This window comes from Euprymna scolopes, chromosome 31 (genome assembly GCF_053919585.1).
Source record: "Euprymna scolopes isolate OS-2025 chromosome 31, ASM5391958v1, whole genome shotgun sequence".
Lineage (NCBI taxonomy): Eukaryota > Metazoa > Mollusca > Cephalopoda > Sepiida > Sepiolidae > Euprymna > Euprymna scolopes.
In genome coordinates, this window is record NC_136512.1 from 14487755 (window position 1) to 14507803 (window position 20049).

Here is a 20049-nt window from a genome sequence, read left to right on the forward strand (position 1 = left end):
TTTAGCAAATAATAATTAAAAAAAAATAAGATAAAATTTATCAAAAAAAAAAAAAAGATCAAGCAAATAAATTTTTTTAAACAAGAATAAAGGATATAAAATGTATTAAAAAAATGATACAAAAGTATTTTCAAAATTTAAGAAAAGTAAAACGTGTACAAAGAGAGAAAATTTTTTTTTAAATGACATAATTTTTATTTTAAAATTTCAAAGTAAGAACAATTTTTATTTTATATCAGCTGCAGATCTTGCTATTATCTATATATATTAAAATCTAATTCTATTTCTTCAAACTGTTTATATATACCCTAGATAATAATATCTAGGATTTGTGAACGCGCGTCACGTCTAGATGATTTATTTATGTCAACTTTTACAAAATTCTTCCTATTTCGGTCCCTCTCGTGTTGGTTCGGCTTTTTCGTATAAATAAAGTGAAACTAAATTGAAATGGGAGCGGTTCCCGTTCTCGTCCTGGGAACATCCAGAAAGCAATCAGCTTCTGATCAATGTGGGGGAAACCCCTTATATCAGACAATTGCTATTTAATTGGACACTCCCTTTTAAATGGGGAGCTGCCCCCCCCCCAACATCTTGGGGAAACAAAACCAGAAAAACTACCTCGCAGCCAAAGTTGGGCAAACAAACTTCAAAAAAACTGCCGTGCAGTAAAAATTAAGTGCGGAATTTCATTCAGTCTATGGCGTGATATTTGACCTCATTAAATCCACACACCTTGCAATTGTTTTTAATCCTTAAATTGAAACACTTTTCAGTTATTCTCTTTTGCTGGCCTAGCGCGTAACGTGTCAGGTTTTTTTTCGCACTTTTTTTTTTCACCTTCATCTCAAGGCTTCAAGTTTGATCCTACCTACCTACCAAAACTTTTTTTCTTTTTTTAAAGAAGTTAAACATCATTTTTATTTTTGTTTTATTTTATCATATTTGAACAGGATTATTACTTTGCCCATTTTGTTTTGAACTAACCCCCCCACACACACACACAAACCTCCAAACACCCGGGCAACGCTGGGTACCCCCGCTAGTTACAGAATAATAATACAGATATATTTTGTTTATGAATAATTATAAATAATAACATGGAAAGAAATTGATAATATCTGAAACATTAAAATTTTAATGAGGTAACAGTGTGGAGACACATAGAAATAAGCGGCCACGGTTGGCATGTGCTCACTGTAGGGAAGCAGTGACGCTTAAAACTGGAACCCTTCAGATACAAGAATAATACAGTTATGCAAATTTAGGTGCTGTTGGGGATAATTTTTTTTCATCGACCTTTGGCCTGAAACTTAAACTAAAATAGAATTTTTTTAAATGTTACAATGGAGCTTGGATTGATTTTTGGCATCCTCATAACTTCTGCTTCTTGACAAAGGGGGAAAAATTGATGTTTTCCAAGTCAGAATATAATCATTTAACACTTATTTTTGATCAGTTTTTGACTATGAAGTCGTATTTTTCTTTTTTCCCCTAAGCTCTTTACATCAAGTGGCTTCATGCCTTGTTTGGAGCAATTAAAAAAAACAAACTTTTAAACTCCTCTATTTTGTTATTCAAACACTGGATAATGCCAACTAACCATACTATTCTGTTACAAAGAGAAAACATAATGGCCACCAGGAGGATAAGCCCCAAGAAAACGCAACTAAAAAATTTAATATATTCACCTCTTCTGGATGGTAGATGACACTGGTAACCTTCTTGGTGTGCCCCTTGAGAATGGCCATTACTTGTTCAGTGTCTTTGTTAAAGACCACAGCATTTTTATCGTTACCACCTGGAAATTAAGAAACGAAAAACAAGTGAATATTAGGCTTGGTTAATCTATTTTATGGGCAACCGTAAACCACTTTTGCAGAGAAAGTTAGTTTAATGCTGTAATACAATACGGTCATGCCAGAAAGTAAAAAAAAAAAAAAAAAAAAAAAAAAAAAAAATCTGTATATAACTCTCTATGTTTGTGTGTCTGTCTGTCTCCGTTTTTGTTCAAAGTGCATCGCATCAGAGATGCAAGGTTGCAGAGCAGTGCGAGGTGGGTCAGATAATTGCATTTTTTTGTAAATCGTTTTCATATATATGTAAAAGCCGGTAAAAAGAGCTGCTAAAGGGTCAAAATTTTAACATATTAGTTGACTTAATGTGCTCTTGTATGCATGTGCAAATATACATTCATATGTTAAAGTCTGTTTAATATTAATAATTTCTTAACCATCTGATGATAGCTCTAATGGTAACAAATAAAACTGGAGCGATAAGTGTTTTGGTTTTGATTCTAGTTGAAGGCACCCAAATCATTTTTTTTTACTTTTGAAATCATTACTATATATTGAGTAAAACATAATAATCAACAGAGAATCGACTCTATAAATAATAAATATGAGATCTACATAAATTAAAATATCATATTTAAGCATATTTTACAACCGAGCAACGCTGGGCAGCCTGCTAGTAAACATATAAAAATGAATAACTTGCATCCATGATCAAAGTAAAAGGTTACATAAAAGGTTATTGTAGTTTGCTTGAAGCATTATTTATTTTGTATAAACTGATAGACACAAACAGAAGCAAATTAAAATATGATGGAATAAGATATGGGTGCATATATATATATATATATATATATATATATATATATATATTTATTGTGTTCTTACTTGCATAAACATGATAGGAGGATCTGTATTGAAATATTGTAATATTTCGAGGAAATCTCCCTTTGTCAGACATGTGTTTGACTTTCAAACGTATGTATTATATTCTGCCTATACTACTATTGTCATTACTGATTCTTAGTAGACTATGTAAGATGGAAACCAATTATAGCTGATTAGATCTACCTATAACTGTAAAAGTCTTGATTGTCATAAATCTATGCTGGGAAATCTTCAACATATATATAGCGAATGTGATATTTAGAATCGGCAAGCTCCTACTGATATTTAGACTGGCTTTAAATTATAAAGTTGTTTTCTATCAAAACTTAACAAAAAAAACTTTAGAATGGAAATGATCAATCTAACTAAAGAGGGGAAGACAAACTTAGCGCCAGCTAAAATTCTAAACAATCTCCATGAGTTCTCTGTCCTCATTTTAAAAAATTTTTTATTTTAGACCCGTTTATGGATGTCTGTCGGTGCGTCAGTCATTTAAATCTATATTTATTAAGACATTAATGTAGTTTGCTTGAAGCATTGTTTAGTGTGTATACAAAGAAAATCTAAATTTATAGAAGACAATAAAATGCAGAAGTGTAACAGACACAATCTGAAGAAAATTCAAATATGATGGAATAAGCTATGCAGACACACCTTTACTAATACAAAATATGTGTGTGATCCAATTTTGGTAAAAAAAAAAAAAAAAAATTACTATTAGTCGTGAAAATAAATCTATTGTTTCGGTCTAAAAAGACTTGATCAGGTGACTAAAACAGCCTCTGGTCTTAGTCAAGGCATGATTTTCCTACTGTAAATTTATTGTCATGACTAATAGTAATTTTAGTTACCTAAATTGAATAAAATAATATCTTGCTCTTTTTATTGAGCACTATTAGCAACCTTGTTTAATTCAATGGTTTTTACTTTTGGATATTTTTAACCTTTTACAATACATATAAAATACCATTATGTTATCAAAGAGAAAATCTTTAACAAAACTTATCAAGATAAGAAAGGCTCAACACTATTAAGAGGAGCAAAAAATATTAAAAGAAAGATGAGAAATAAAAGTGATATATAAACTTTATTATATCGTCAAAATAATGAGGAAAAATTCAGGGGGAAATTAATAAAAAACCTCTTTAGGCCATGGCATTTCAAAGCTGCTTTTATTCATCATCTTTCATTCAATAATATATGTGTGTGTATGTGTGTGTATTGTGTTCTTACTTGTGTGGAGGATCCGTATTGTAATATTTCGGAAAATCATGCCATCGACATATGTGCTTGGCTTTCAAACAATTGAGCAATTACACAGAAATTAGAAATTATTTGTTTGTTACATGTCCAAGTTCCCATGTGTTTATCTGGCAATTCATAATCTCCATTTCGTTAATGATTGTTAACATACATTTTTGTTCTCGTAATTTTAATCTGTTTTATTTTGGTTAATCATGCTGTTCGTTAGACGTTTGAATTAGACAAACTTCCTGTACGAGAATTAGAGGGTGGAAAGATAAAATTGCCACCCTAGAAAAGACAACATGATTCCATTTCTGTTTGATGAAAATCGTTTTTCTTTTTTGTTCGCAGACCATCTACTAGTTGGCCAGTTGTGTACAAATCCCAAGAGCGATAGGAGCCTTCTCTCATGTGTGAAAGTTACACAATGTTCAACGAGCAAGATTGGAGATGCGTCGCTGTACAACTCATGCTCTCTATCGATCTAAGTTATGAAAACAGGACCATTGCCAGCACCCTCAAAATACATCGCTGGATAGACACGAATAACAGGGACATGCCCAGGGTGACAAAAATAAAATTTCGAGCCACAGTTATGATCTTTGGTGTGGTTTCATTTGAGAGCCACATCATGTCACCTCACATTTTCGAAGTCGGCTTGAAAGTCAACACCAAAGTGTAGCTAGATGTGCTGAAGAAGGTGATGATCCCCTGGTGCAATCACGTGACCACTGGCAGGTCCTGAGTGTGGCAGCAGGACTCGGTGCCAACCTCAAATCCAAAGAGACCCAGGCTTAGCTTCAGAAGGAGTGTTACGACTTTGGATCCTTTTCTCACTGCCGCCGCTCTCATTCCCCGACTGGAACCCGGTGGACTACTTCACTTGGTCATATGTTGAGAACATCACCAACATGACCTCCCACAACACCAAAGCCCGTCTGATTGCCGAGCTCCCGCCGGTACTTGTAGAAAAGGCATGCTCCTAGTTCCAGACCTGTATCAAGGTGGTGATTGAGGCTAAAGGCAGCTACGTTGAATAAATGTCAGCTCTACTACATAATTAAGTTACCTGAATTGATCTTTTTCAATAAAAGTTTTAAAATAAAACTGTAATGTTATTTTCTTTAGGGTGACAAATTTATCGTTCCACTCTGTAAAATGTTTATTTATGTTTTCCGAGCATCACCACAGAAAACGCATCATCACCAACAAGATAGTTGTGCATGCGATGGAGAAAATTATCATGACAATGACTTACCTGTTACAATCTTAGAGGTGTCTCGTAGACAAATATCAAGCGACAAAATACCAGGGACACTGGCACTGTGAAGACCCTGTAAAAAAAGAAAAAGATAATATTTTACTGTCTTCATTTTGACTTAGTTAAATGATCTTTTAATTTAAGAAACTAGTTAACAGATAATATACACACGCACACACACACATATATATATATATATATATATATATACTTATATACATGCATATACTCAATCATGCCATAGTTAGCCACACTAATTAGCCATAGTGACAGTGAAACATGTCTGGATAACTATTTCACCTATAAAATATATATAATTACATATATTTATGCATACATGCAATTTTCACAGCTACGTACCTAGAACATGGAGCTATTAAACCTGATAGTGATATAGAATAAGGAGAAAGAAGCAACCTTAGTAGAAGTTAGTGTCCCCAATGATGCGGGATTAAACAGAGCTGAGGGAAAAGATAACAAAATACCAAGGTCTTATGTACAACACGAAAAGAAACTGGAATCTTGGGAAGATTTCTAGCATTCTAGTAATTACAAGAGCAAGTGGACCCATGAAAATTTTTTTTCAATATCTACCTGGCCAATATATCTGATGAACCAAGTGCAAGAGAGATACAAACAATTGCACTGAAAGGGACAATTAGAATTTTAAAAAGATCTCTCAGTTTGATTGTATGAGATAGTGAGGTGAATGTTTGGCATCCAGTAGGATGCCCCATCCCCAACTAGAAGAAAATAAAAAAAAAAATTGAATAATCTACATCTCACATCGGATAAAATTAATCCTGAAACAAAATAATTTTGTACCATTTTTATGTCACCTTACAAAGATTAAAATCAAGAGATAATGCTACTAAACCTTTTTCTATCTTCATACTAATTTTTAGTAATTATACTGAACTTTGTGTCTAGAATCCTTATTCTAATTTTGATCTAAATCCATTAGATGATTTTGATTCTAAAAAGAATGACTAAATTTGAAAGCTTTACTCAAGAAATTGGTGTATAAGACATCTTGATTAATTGGTGACCTAAGCAAATCTGAAATATGCCTCCCCCTCCCCTGAAAATTAAAAAAAAAATACCCAAAAGAAAAATCGGAAATTTGGGAAATATGAGGAGTGTTCTATTTTTTATTTTCTGCTTCAATGAATCAAAATGGATTGCAAATTGCATTGTTGTGATGACTGAACTTATGCATTCATTAGCTGAAAGTTTCATCTCTCTATTGCAGATATTGACAATGTGAGACTCTAAAAAACAAAAACAAAAAAAAAAAAAAACAATCCCTGTCATGGATGTGCCAGAAGCAGACAGACATAGTGAGTTTTATAAATGAGATTATACTCTACCTCATGCAAACAATACTACGGACGTTCCTATCTTTTTTTTTTTACTCTACTGAAATAGATCAAAGGGGATTGCAAATTGCATTGTTCCGTTCATCACCTGAAAGTTTCATTTCTCTGTTGCAGATATTGATGGTGTGAGACTCAAAGAAAGCAATCTCTGCTATGGAAGTGTATCAAAAACTTTCCGGTCATGATTGCATAAGTTCAATCATTATAACAATGCAATTTAAAATCATCTATGATCAGTTCAGCCAGAATAAAAAGTAATATTCATTGCTTTTGGAATGTTTCTCATACGTATGGCTTCTGACAGCATTATTGGTAAATTTTTATATATAAATAAAAAAACAAAAAAACATTTAAATCATATGTATGGATTCTGACAGCATTATTGGTAAATTTTTAAATATAAATAAAAAAAAACAAAACATTTAAATCAAATTTTGAAAATGAAAACATTCATTAAAAAAAAAATTTTTTTTTAAATTAAATGCAATTCATTGGTAACAACAGCTCAATGTCCAGATATGTGGAGCAAAGATAAGAAGACGGCAGTGTTGATGGAGTTGACCGTAAGTCTGTAAGTTGGGAAGACAACGTCAAGGCTGCTGAGGAAAGAAAAGACAAACGGTACGAAAATCTAATTGAAAGATGCAGAGATGTGAAGTTGTACCATATTGGAGTGGAAGCTCGAGGTTTCATTGAGAAGGGTTTCTTTTATCTACTGAGATGTCGATTCGGGTTCATGTAGTGTAAAACAAACAAACTGGTAACAGAAATCCGAACAGCCGAGAAAATTTAGATGTGGTTATAGCTTAAGGCAAAATAGGAGAACTGGACAGAGCGTCTGACATCAAAATTAAACATCAATGCCATCTGACGTCAGAGCAATGAAAACATTGCAACTCCCGTAATAATCAGTTATAGAAAGCAGGAGCCATCACTAGACCAAGAACGATATCTCTGAAAGGAGGGGCACCACTGTGCCAGTACAGTCATCCTGATGATGTCATTATTCTTGTTGATCTCCCCTTAAAACAGAAATTGCATAAAACGTTATTAAATACAAATCAGTTTGTGTGAAATACTTCATCCCATGGTTCCCAATAAGGTTCTTTTGATCACCCTCTCCCACACTTTTTGATTGAATAAATTCAGAAATAGTGGTTAAAAAAAATTAAGACTCCATTTTTGTTAACTATTGGATATTGAGAAGACAGAAAAAAAAAAAAAAAAAAAAGGCAGATTTGCCAAAACAAATAAATACAATGAATCAGTTTCATGTAAGCTTACCGTGTGTGAAGCAAGTTGTCGGTAAACACGAATATCATCAGAACTAGCAAGGCCTTCAGGTACTGTTTTGCCTCTCTGGAAATAAAAAAAAAAATGAAACAATAAAGAAAACGATAAATATTAAATATATAAAAAAATAAATCTTTAAAAACAAAAATGAGATATAAATAGATTTGTACAACATTAATATTTACATAGGGTTAAGCCTCTCCGCCTAACTCCCACAAATTAAAAGATGATCCAACAAAATAGTTAATCAGGCAAGGTGATGGATCCAAGGATGTTGGCAAATCAGTGTTGCACTATGTGGTATGATATTGCTACTGTCAGCCTTATTTGAAATGACTTAAAAAAGTCAATCAGTGCCTTTAGTCAAAAGTTCAAATCTGCATTGGATAAGATGATGTGTCATAGAGCTGGCTTGCGACAGCTGCCAGATTTTATTATGAACTAGCGGGAGTGCCTGGTATTGCCCGGGTGTTTGTAGGTGTAAAAGAAAAAAAAAAGTTTTGGTAGGGAGGTAAGCTCGAACCTGAAGCCTTGAGGCTTAGGTGGAAAAAAAGTGTGACATGTTACCGCGACGCTAAGCGGACAGAGAAGTGAGAATGGGTGAAATTAAACGTTTAAAAAAGCAGGTGGTTAAACGAACGTCAACGTGTGGTTTTCTAGGTCAAACATCACGCCATGGAGAAATGAAATCACATTTTGCAAATTTCCTAACATAAAAGTCACTAAAAAAAAAAAAAAAAAAAAATGCACACACACACACACACTTTCGCTTTTATATAAGAGAAAACTTTCAAAGGTTAAACTCACTCTCAACTGCCAGACAGATCATAACACATTTGTGCTTCCAAAACAATCAAGACTGTAACATTCTTGAAATACTTCATACTTGTCGCCTAATGTGGTTTACTTCAGCTACTTGTATGCAAGTAAACCTAAATTGTAGATCCCACGAACAAAGCTTCTTTTTTAGAACTGCACACCTGTGGAACTCTCTTCTGTTTGCTTGCTTTCCAGCTGACTACAATCTGATTGTCTTCAAGTCCAATGTAAACAAGTTCTGAATGAACCGTCCCTACTAAGTAATCCAATTTACAAAATTTCCCCTACTTATGTTTGCTATGCTATAATCACATTGACTAATGTATACCCATTAACCCTTATCCTCGAGTGGCCTCCGGGCCTTGATAAGTGGGGATTCCTTTGCAAAAAAAGAAAAAAAAAGTGGGTTAGGGGCATTACTTATTGAACGTCCCTTGGTAAATAAATGCTGACTTACCTTCTTTCTCTCGGCTGTCAACAATGTTGCCTTGTCTTGGAGCTAAAAACAAAAAATAAACAAATATAAATGGGCGAAAACAAACAAAATGACGCTGTTTCTATTGAATCTGAATTTTCATGGTATTAATTTCCTTAGTAGAGAGGATAATGATCTTTCCTTTAAATGCATTTTCATAAATTTCTCTCATGTCTTCCTTAGCCTTCCCCCTGTGAACTGAATCTACTACCTTAACTGTACGACATCTACTAACCCAAGATCTCTCATCCACTCTTTCAATGTGACCAAACCAACAAAGTCACCTGTTTTGCACTCATCTCCTTATACTGTCCAGATTTAACCTTTTTCGTACAGTGTTCTTCAAATAGAACATAATTTTTTAAATAGTGTAGAAATTTGATTTTTATCATATTTGCACTAAGCTAACTCGATTTCAATAGTTCATGTATATTGCTTCCACGTAAACTGCAAAAATTATTTATGTAGTCTACAAGCTATGATAAATTTAGATTAAAAAAAAGAAATTTAAATTTAAAACTAAATTCTATGGTCGACAGAATAAAGGTTAATTGCTGTATAATGACAATAGGGTCAAATGCAAATCTGAAATATTCACACTTGCAAATGGGAGAGTTGTGCCCATCCCCCCCCCCCCACCAACTTCTTTACAATAATCCAAAGACATAAACTGAGACATGTGCATGCCAGTATTATGTTTTTTCTAAACAACTCCCCCCTCCAAAATAAACAAAAAATATTGAGCTGAGATTTAAACCAAAACCTAAAAACAGTTGGTCAAATATGATAACCATTAGACCAGCTTAACACGACCGTTACAAAATGGTTTCGAACCTACTATTTCTTAACATAAACGCAAAACAGTTAACAAACAGATAAAAGTTCGATGACTCAAGTAACAATTTTTAAATTTTGCACATATCTGAATATCCTAGATACCAAATTTCAAGTCTGTGGATCAAAAATTTGTCGAGTATATATATATATATATATATATATATATATATATATATACATACATACTCGACAAATTTTTGATTCACAGACTTGAAATTTGGTACTCGACAAATTTTTGATCCACAGACTTGAAATTTGGTATCCCGGGGTTCTACTGTATATATATATATATATATATATATACACACAGTAGAACCCCGGGATACAATGGCCCTAGGATATGGTTTTATCAGGTTGCAATGTGGAATACAATGTCTTTCCGACCCCTAGTTACGGTATTTGCCCTGCTTTACGGTGTTATTTATAATGTTATTTGATATTATATATATATATATATATGTGTGTGTGTATTATATACTGTACTGTATTTTGTTCTTAATTTTTAATATATACTATATAAAATTTTGTTTAGGCCCAGTCATACGGTGATTTCACCTTATGATCCCAACATCAGAACATATTAATGCTGTATTCCAGGGTTCTACTATATATATATATATATATATATATATATAATAATATCAGGGGCTTGTACATCTATGTTACCATACAGAAGTAAAAACATTTCGAAGGCCATTATTACCATTCTGGGAGAGAAGGGGTGTTTTGTAACTATTCTGTACTTTCACCTAACAATTTAAAAAAAAAAGTATTGTAAAAATTTAACTTGAAAATACTATTAAAACAACCGCATGGTAACATAGATGCACAAGCGCCTAATATGGAATTTTTTCTGTGGGGGCGAGGGATTAACACTGGTTTGCAAATTCAGATTTCAGATATGCTGATAATGAGCAAGTGGATATTTTCTATTTTACCAATAATCTTTAGTAAGATTTAAAGAATAAATAAATTGCATATAAATTCTTTGAAACAACAGAAATTCTTACCTTCTGCAATACTTCTTCACTCATTCCTGCCTCTTCCATCGGCTGTTGAGCAGCCTCTGGTCCAGCTTCGGCAGCGTAAGCCTAAAGGAAAAAAAGTAAAAAGATAAAATAAATAAATAAAATTCTTATTCATATATTTCAATAAATGTTTAGAGCAGTGCTTTTCAACTGTGGTTCTGTCAGTACAGCCCAGGGTTCCACAATTTCTAAATCAGAACAAGAAACAAATAAACAGAATGTTAAATTCAATTTTGAAAAGCCATTTTATTATTATATGCATATTTTAAACAATTTACATAATTAAACTCGTTACATTTGAAAAATTAATTTCTCTTGCCAATATTAGGTTGGCTTTTATATATTCTTATTATACAGCCAACAAAAAAATCACGCTAAAAATTTTAAGAGTATTTTCATTTAAATGCCGTTTTCTCATAAAACAACTAAATTATTGCATAGGAGTGGAATTCCATGGGGTTCCGTTCCAGCAAGATGGCTGAAAAGCACTGGTTTAGAGAAACGTTTAAAAACATAAAAATATTTGTTTTTAATATTTATTTTCCAAGAAAATTTTCATGGACATTCATTTGAGAAGAACACATCCAAAAATCAATAATAAATCTGAACAGGAAAGGTATAAGTTATCATTTTCTATGGGTATGAAACCTGGTCCCTGCAAATAGCTGACATTCAAAGGCTGGAAGTCTTTGGTGCATTCTTGGGATTCGTATCTCCAACGATATCCTGAACGCCACAATTCACACACGATGTATATAAAGATATTCCAGGTTAATATTTTTCAGAGGTAAAAAAAAAAAACAATGTATTTTAACTAGGTTTGTGCAAGAGTGCTCAATACCAAAGTAAGATAAAATATACTTATTATTTGTTTTACATAAGCATTTATATGTCACTACACATTCATGAGCATGTTTCAATCAGCAAGCTACAAGTAATTAGAGACCTCTTAAGGTGATGCTGCTTATACAAAAGTAGATTCCGTAACTGACTTAGGATTCATAACTCCGACGATATCCCGAACGCCACAACTCACATACGATGTCAGCTTTCTAGATTTGAGGAAGTGCTTCTTATCAGAAAGCTCTGATGGTTTGAACACACTCTTCGTAGTCCACCAACTGACCTGATTCACAAGGCAATAGTACTGCCAGGGTGGTGCAGTAAGAGTGGCGGTCAACTGAGGATATAGCTTATAGCGGTCAAGGCTGACTTGGAAGCTATAACCAGTTCTTGCGTCTTCAGTGTGTGACGATGGAATTGTAAATGGCTGAAGTATGCTGAGATTGACCGCCTTGACTCATGATGCATCGCATTCACTTGGAGTCAGTTCAATTTACCCTGAGTGAATGCCATCACAAAGCAATCAGCATAAGAGACTCAAATTGCTACATGAACCTATGTCAGTCACACACTTCTTACAGGCAAACTAAATCTAGACATGAACACTTGGCTACAGGCATTTTGGCAAACAACACAAGACACTGTCATGAACAACTAAACATAGCAACAGCTTATACACGCAGATTCACAAACTTACTCATAGTCCACACGCATGCAGACAAAACAATACTTTCTTTTGTTCAGACACTTTGAATTCTTAGTAACTTTTTAATTAGGATTATTCTAACAAGTGGCAAATAAAATCAATACAATTATGTATGGATATATTTTGTCATTCTTGATGTAGCCTTTTTTTAAGTTGCAGAGATTTTGGAATGTTTTTAATAAAGGGTTATGCTTTGTTTGTGACTTCGGTTTGCTTGAACCCTCTTGACTGCTTGTGCTGGTATTTAGCATCAATAGGTGCTTAAATTTTCATTAATTTTCGGAGGTAACGTCTTAACAAATGGAGTCCAAGTTTACTTTGTAACTGGATTTGAATTTCCAGATCAGTAGGAATTGTTACTTCCTGCGTTAATGTTTGTGCAAACATGAAACACTATATAAATTAAATTGAGACATAAAATTATATCAGTTCCAAGAATTCAAACAACAAATAATTGGCCTACAATCGTTTCTAAGATAATTTAGAATATTTTATTTTATATTATACTTTAGATAATTCCAAAACATCTATTTCTGATTATATATATTTCTCCAAAACCTCTAGCCTTGATGGAGAAGAGACTAAAACTTGCTGATATGGTTTCAAATGATCTGAAATAACAGCAAAGGGAGAGACTTAATTTCAAATATTTTTCATGTGTTACATATCTCCTTTTTTTTGGAAATAAGGTACGATCATGAATATCTCCAGCATCAAATAATCCTTATGCATTGTGAAAATTACTTTTTGTATGAATTCAAAGAGAGGAGATGTAACATATGAGAAATATTTGGAATCAAGTCTGCTCTTGCTATTATTTCAGATCATTTGAAACCATAGCAGCAAGTTTTAGTCTTTTCTCAATCAAGGCCACAGGTTTTGGAGAAATATCAGATATTTTGTAATTCATATGCAAAACTAGGAAAACAAATGACTATGATTGAAACATTTTATGGCTGTAAAAAAGTGCCAAAAAATAGGCTTTGAATGATGGATGATCCCCTTAATGTGCAACCTTAAGGATAAATAGCTCACAACACAATTCAGCTCATTGCCTTTCCAACGAGCCTTCATTTGCTAAATTCTGATCAATAGTTGCTGAGATTTGGAACTCATAAAACTGCCAAAAAAAAAAAAAAAAAAAAAAAAAAAGGTGGTATATCTATGTATGGATATATCTATACTGGTAGCCATATTGAATATTGAAATTCTCATATCTTGTTCTATGGGACGAAACTACATGAACATTTGCAGGCTTTTTGAAGATCATAATACTATTCTATGGTTAAAATTGGTAAAAAGAATCTATATTTTCAAACCAATAAAATATGTCCAAATTTGCCTACATTTGTATATATATATTTCTGGCAATCAGCTTCAGTTTTGCTGCTTTTAGATGAATTTTTCTTAAATATATATATATATATATATATATATATATATATATATATATATATATATCCACAGGCTTCACATTTCATACACATATACCTGATAGACCCTTACCTTGGTCACAAGTGGTAATATACTACATATCAAAAATTTCCAAACATAAAAACAATGACTCCCGCCCCACCTCTTCCCTACAAAAAAAATGTAAGAGGGATTACTTACAGGTTGAGGTGTCGGAGCTGCATAAGCGGCTGGAACAGCAGTAATACCCGCTTGGGGTTTAAGAGTAGCCAAAGCTAAAAAGAAAAAAAAAAAAAAAATGAAATTAACAAACAATGAAGGCAATCATGGCAAATCACATTTCTTCTTTTGCTTCTAATATATAAAATTATGTTGACCAAAATTTAAAAGTTAGTCTTAAATAGCATTTAAGATGACAAATCAAGCATTGCTCCTGACAAACCAATTTTCATTTGTTATTATTTGCACCATGTTATTTGTAATAAACAGATTAATTAGGTTTCAAGGAACCCAGAAGTAAGGCAATATAAAAGTGGCAAATTCAAGTCTACACCGGTTTCTTCCAGTTGGCCTACGCACACTGTAAAAAAAAACGGACATTTAACTAATGCAACGGATAAAAATGCACCCAAGTTATACATTTAGAAAGCTTATTTTCTTGTTTTTTCAAACCATATAAATATTTTTTTTAAATTTGACTAGAAATATGCAAGAAATTGCAAGTTGGACAAAGTTAATTATGCCGGACTGGTTGGGATTGCTTTAATAATTATGTATTCAGAAAACCGAATAGGTCTAATTAAACTAACTAAACATGTAAGAACATATTTTATATTCATATTTTCAATTATTTGAAAAAAATCGTTCTGGGATAAAAATCAACAACAAAAGAAAAAAAAAACATCTGTTATTTACAGCCGTGCTATTGCTGCTGCTGCTACTAACACTACAAAACAGTTTTGCATCGAAAGTCAATAAAAACGATTTTTTCCTCCAAAAATAACCTTACCGAAAATGCTGTTTTATGATGTTCATATTTTTATCACTTTATTTGCTTAAAACTTTTAAAATATATAATGTATGTTATTATTTACTAATTCATTTGAAGGTATATTCATTTCCGAACAAAACAGTGGTATTTTGAGGACTTAAATATTTACAAAAAGCTGAACAATGGATCTTGGCCGATGTGTGTTTTACCACAACTAATAATATATCTATTTATTACACTAGAATCTTTGGTTGTTGTTGGTGGAGGATGATGATGATGTTGATGGGGGGAAGAGGGTAGACACAGAAATATTTACAAAAAAGTTGAATAATAGATCCCGGGCAATGTGTATTTACCACGACTAATAATATATCTATTTATTAAAATTTGAAAAAAATTTCTTTTGAAAGTATGATTAAAAAAAAAAAAAAAAAAACGGTAACATGTCTTTCAAATATTTTTTTTTAATAAAAAAAAAAAATTGTTCAAATTTGATAATTTTTTTTATTTGAAATAATTTTTTTTTAAATCTTGACTTTTATCTTATATATGGTTGAGTTGTTTTGTTTTACGATATATAAAATTTTTCGGGTTATTTCATGCTGCATCCAGTAATTTATGAAAAAAAAAAAAAAAAAAAAAAAAGATTTTATGCTTCCAGTTCTTTATATCTTCAAATATTCAATAATTTATTTGGCCTGCAAGGATACAACTTATTAATTTCTACATTGTTTAAATAACATTGGACAGACACCTTGATAAACACCAGGTTTAGCCAGGAACAAAGTGTAGTATCTGTTCTGATGCTAGATTTCACCTTTTCTGTCAGTGGAGGTGAAATCCTTCATAACTGAGGCAATTTGTATTTTTGTTCCTAACCAGAGTGCGCCATTTTAGGGAACTGGGTTTTCCCCGCACTAAAAACAGACCTTGTGCCTAACTCTGCCCTTGTGGGGATGAAAGTAAATAGGAACACCAGGAGGAAAGGACCCACACTAATTATTAAAAATAAATAAACAAAAAAATAAAAATAAATAAAGGTAATCTCCCCAATCCTGTTGTGAAACTGTCGCTCTCTGAAGATGGACATGTCATCATTAGAAATTAATTTAAAAAAATGTGCATCTTATACATGGTTTCCAAATGCTTTTTGCTTGTTGGGTTGTATGTTTATATATATATATATATATACTTTAGAAATTAATTTTTTTTTAGTAGAACCGATTCCAGTTTTTCATAATAATGGAACAAAGTGACAAATTCAAGTCTACACCGGTTTCTTCCAATTGGCCTACGCACACTGTAAACAAACGGACATTTAACTAATGCAAAGGATAAAAATGCACCCAAGTTATACATTTAGAAAACTTATTTTTTTGTTTTTTCAAACCATATAAATATTTTTTAAAAATTTGACAGGAGGAAAGGACCCACACTAATTATTAAAAATAATAAAAATAAAAATAAATAAAAGTAATCTCCCCAATCCTGTTGTGAAACTGTTGCTCTCTGAAGATGTCATCATTAGAAATTAATTAAAAAATGTGCATCTTATACATGGTTTCCAAATGCTTTTTGCTTGTTGGGTTGTATGTTTATATATATATATATATATATATATATATACTTTAGAAATCAATTTTTTTTGAGTAAAACCGATTCCAGTTTTTCATAATAATGGAACAAAGTCTCTTAATGGTTCCAATGATATTATTTTCTCCTCATGACGTTTTCTAATCATTGGAGTATAAAACAAAGCTGCAGCAGATACGCATCGACCAAAATTAAATGACTTACCTTCACGAGCAGCAGTTACTTCCTTTGTGAGACGGGCAATTACACGACAAGCAGCGTCATGTTGATAGAGAGCATGCGACAATTCTGCAGAAAACGAGAAAAAAATATATATGTAAATCAGTGTTTTATTTTAGGTCCAAGACTACCTGATGACCACTGTTATGCGGTTGAAGTTAAATGAGAACAACTGGGAGATTAATTTAAATATAATCTTAATACACGATAAACATTTAACATAAAAAAAAAATATTTGATTGGAATAATAAAATCGAAACATTGAATTTCAACTAAAAGCAATGTTATCTACTCAATTGTCATGTAAAATTAGTAACAAATTTAAAAGTATAAAAAAAAAAAAACTAACATACACATACACTAATAGCTAACATACTTCCTAACTTCTGGCGGAGCGCTATCAGAAGTGATGACAAGGCAAACCAATTTGTTCACTTTTTTTCTCTCCCACTTAGAAATTATTTGATATTTTGATTTCAATAATTTAATTTTATTAATTTTAGATTTTTATACTTTCATAAACATTTATTATTATTATATAAATTCAAATAAAAAATTTTCATTAAAAACTTATTTTATAACTAGAAGAGGATGCCTGACATTGCTTGGTTGTAAAAAAAAAGACTAAGGTACTATCAGCGAGAAGTGAAACCGAAAATAAAATTATGAGTGCCAGGCAAACTTAAGTTTGTAAGCGAACGTGTTATCGATGGGCCCACGTGGACACAGATGTTATAATGTCGCAAATTTAGCTATTTAAAATGAAAGAATGTAACAAAGGTTCGCGCATGCATGTTTTACAAGCACGTCAAAAGTAAGGTTTTTATCTGACGTCTCCTTCAAACAAAATGATATTTCTACATGAAATAATTGATTATTTTTTCCAATTTTCCGCTATTATATGTCAAAGAGATTGCTCTTTCTAACGATGTTGCGTTTGTGCCTATATGATGTGGATGACTAAAGTTTTTAGCGGGCATACAAACATGCACACACAGACGACTTTGTTTTATATAATAGACCAGCGGGGGTACTCGGTGTTGCTCTGGTGTGGAGAGGTTTTATGGGAAGTGTATTGATCAATGGCGCTTAAAAAAAATTTTTTTTTAAATAGTTCAAAACCTCCTAAAAAAAATGAAAATAGCAGCAAGTATCTGTGCGAGCGAAAAAAAAAAAAAAAAAAAAAAAAGAAGCAGGCAAGCAGGCTTGAACTTATAACGCTAAGAGGAAAAGGGGGTGAAAAAAGGGGGGGGCAGATTTCAACCTAAAAGCAAAAAATTTACACTGATGGGAAGCTCTAGTGATTTTCTGGATTAAGAAAAATAAATAAATAAATAAATAAAAATGAAGTGAAATTCTGCTAAAAGCTTTAACAAGTTTTCAGAGAAAACTTTTATAAGATAGAAAAGGAAAGAAATACAGGATGGAAGAAGAGAGAAAAAGCAAATGAAAGAAAAATAAAATCTAACTAAATAGTCATGAAAAAAATATGCAGGTAAAGCTGTAGCAATTTGGCAGAAATCAGTTTTTTTTCTTAAAAAAAAAAAAAAAAAAAAACGTGCGGAGGGGGAGAGAGGGAGTGAATTTCAACCTAAAAGTAGTATCTGTTCTGCAGATGCTGCACTTAAGGTAATTTGTCCCGGTCAATGAAGGGGAAACCCTCTATACTGGGACAATTATTATTTTTGGTCACAACCAGAGTTCCCCCTTTTAGGGGAACTGGTTTTTCCCCCAACATTAAAAACGACCTTGTGTCACATTTGCTTTCGTGGGGAAGCAAATAAATACCGAAAAGTGAAAAAATTACATTTATTGGAAGATCTAGTAATTTTATGGATTAAGAAAAAAATAAAAATAAAAAAATAAAATAAATAAATAAATAAAAATAAACCAGTTTTTGTTTTTCTTTAAAAAAAAATGTGCGAGGGGAGAGGAAGGGGGGGGGGTGAATTTCAACCTAAAAGTCCAAAAATTACATTTATTGGAAGATCTAGTAATTTTATGGATTAAGATAAAAAAAAATAAAAATAAAAAAAATAAAATAAATAAATAAATAAAAATAAACCAGTTTTTGTTTTTCTTTAAAAAAAAATGTGCGAGGGGAGAGGAAGGGGGGGGGGTGAATTTCAACTTAAAAGTCCAAAAATTACATTTATTGGAAGATCTAGTAATTTTATGGATTAAGAAAAAAAATAATAAACAAATAAATAAAAATAAAGTGGAATTTTGTTAAAAAGTAGAGAACCAGCAACAAAAGCTTTACATGCAAAAATAACCACAAACCTTGTCTGGCTGTTTGCAGTTGTTGTCTTAACGTGAAACTGTGTAGCATCACGGCATCCTACGAAAGAAAAAGAAGAAAAAAAAAAAGATTTTAAAATTCACAGAAAAATATAATCAGAACAATTTTAAAATACACACACATGCAAATTAGGAATACTTCAAATAAATACTCGTTTAGTAATCTAACTAGAAATGATATGTCAAATCATAGTGTGTGTGTGTGTGTGTATATATATATATATATATATATATATATATATATATATATATATATATATATATATATATATATATATGTGCAAGAGACGCCAAGCCTGGCCAGTACTAAAATGGGTGACCATTTGGTAAGACTGGTACGGCACAGTCACGTTGACACACCGGTTCTCGCCAGATCACCGAAGTAACATTGAGCCTGGCCAGTACCAGATGGGTGACCATTTGGGAAGGTCAGGGCTGTATGTACCTTCTGGGAAGGTTGGGCATGGGACCAGCACCCTCACCCTGTAAAAAGAACTCCTCGCTACGTAACATCTACAAAAAGTTGTAGATGGTTGATGCCCCAGGGCTATGGATGGGATTTAGTAAGACCAGGTGCTGTATGTGTTCTAAAGACGAGTGGACACGACAAGATTGTTCTATTCTTGCCCAAGACATGCTGCATGAAATAATACAGTGCCCACATGACCTCGAGGGATTAAAAGACTCTTGAGAAATAGGTACTCTATTCGGTAAATTCATCACACAAACTATCAAGCTGGTTCCACTGAGGGGTAGGAAGCAGTAGGGTGATAACTGACTCAAAATGTTGCTCATGTTGTGAAGGAGGATGCAGAACTCAGAATAAGTACAGTTTTTATTGGTTGAATCAAGACAAGCCATTGCCCATCTCAATATTTGCAATGTATTGCCAGGCTTGGTTTGTCTTCGTTCAAGATGCGATAAACACATTGGAAAGAGCCAGCTAAACTGACCTAAGGTGGATG

The 20049-nt window shown here is 32.5% G+C and overlaps 1 protein-coding gene across 1 annotated transcript in view; it reads right to left on the reverse strand.

Moving 5' to 3' along the window:
- The window catches only part of LOC145255638 (pre-mRNA-processing factor 19-like), a 54516-nt gene that overhangs the window by 22940 nt on the left and 11527 nt on the right, over positions 1-20049 (reverse strand). Inside the window, exons 4-11 of the mRNA XM_080114169.1 lie at positions 19067-19124; positions 16769-16852; positions 14182-14255; positions 11001-11081; positions 9136-9177; positions 7851-7925; positions 5185-5260; positions 1692-1801 (exon numbers count right to left, since the gene is read on the reverse strand). Of these exons, the coding sequence (XP_079970295.1) occupies positions 1692-1801; positions 5185-5260; positions 7851-7925; positions 9136-9177; positions 11001-11081; positions 14182-14255; positions 16769-16852; positions 19067-19124 (600 nt within the window). The remainder of the gene's footprint in view (positions 1-1691; positions 1802-5184; positions 5261-7850; positions 7926-9135; positions 9178-11000; positions 11082-14181; positions 14256-16768; positions 16853-19066; positions 19125-20049) is intronic.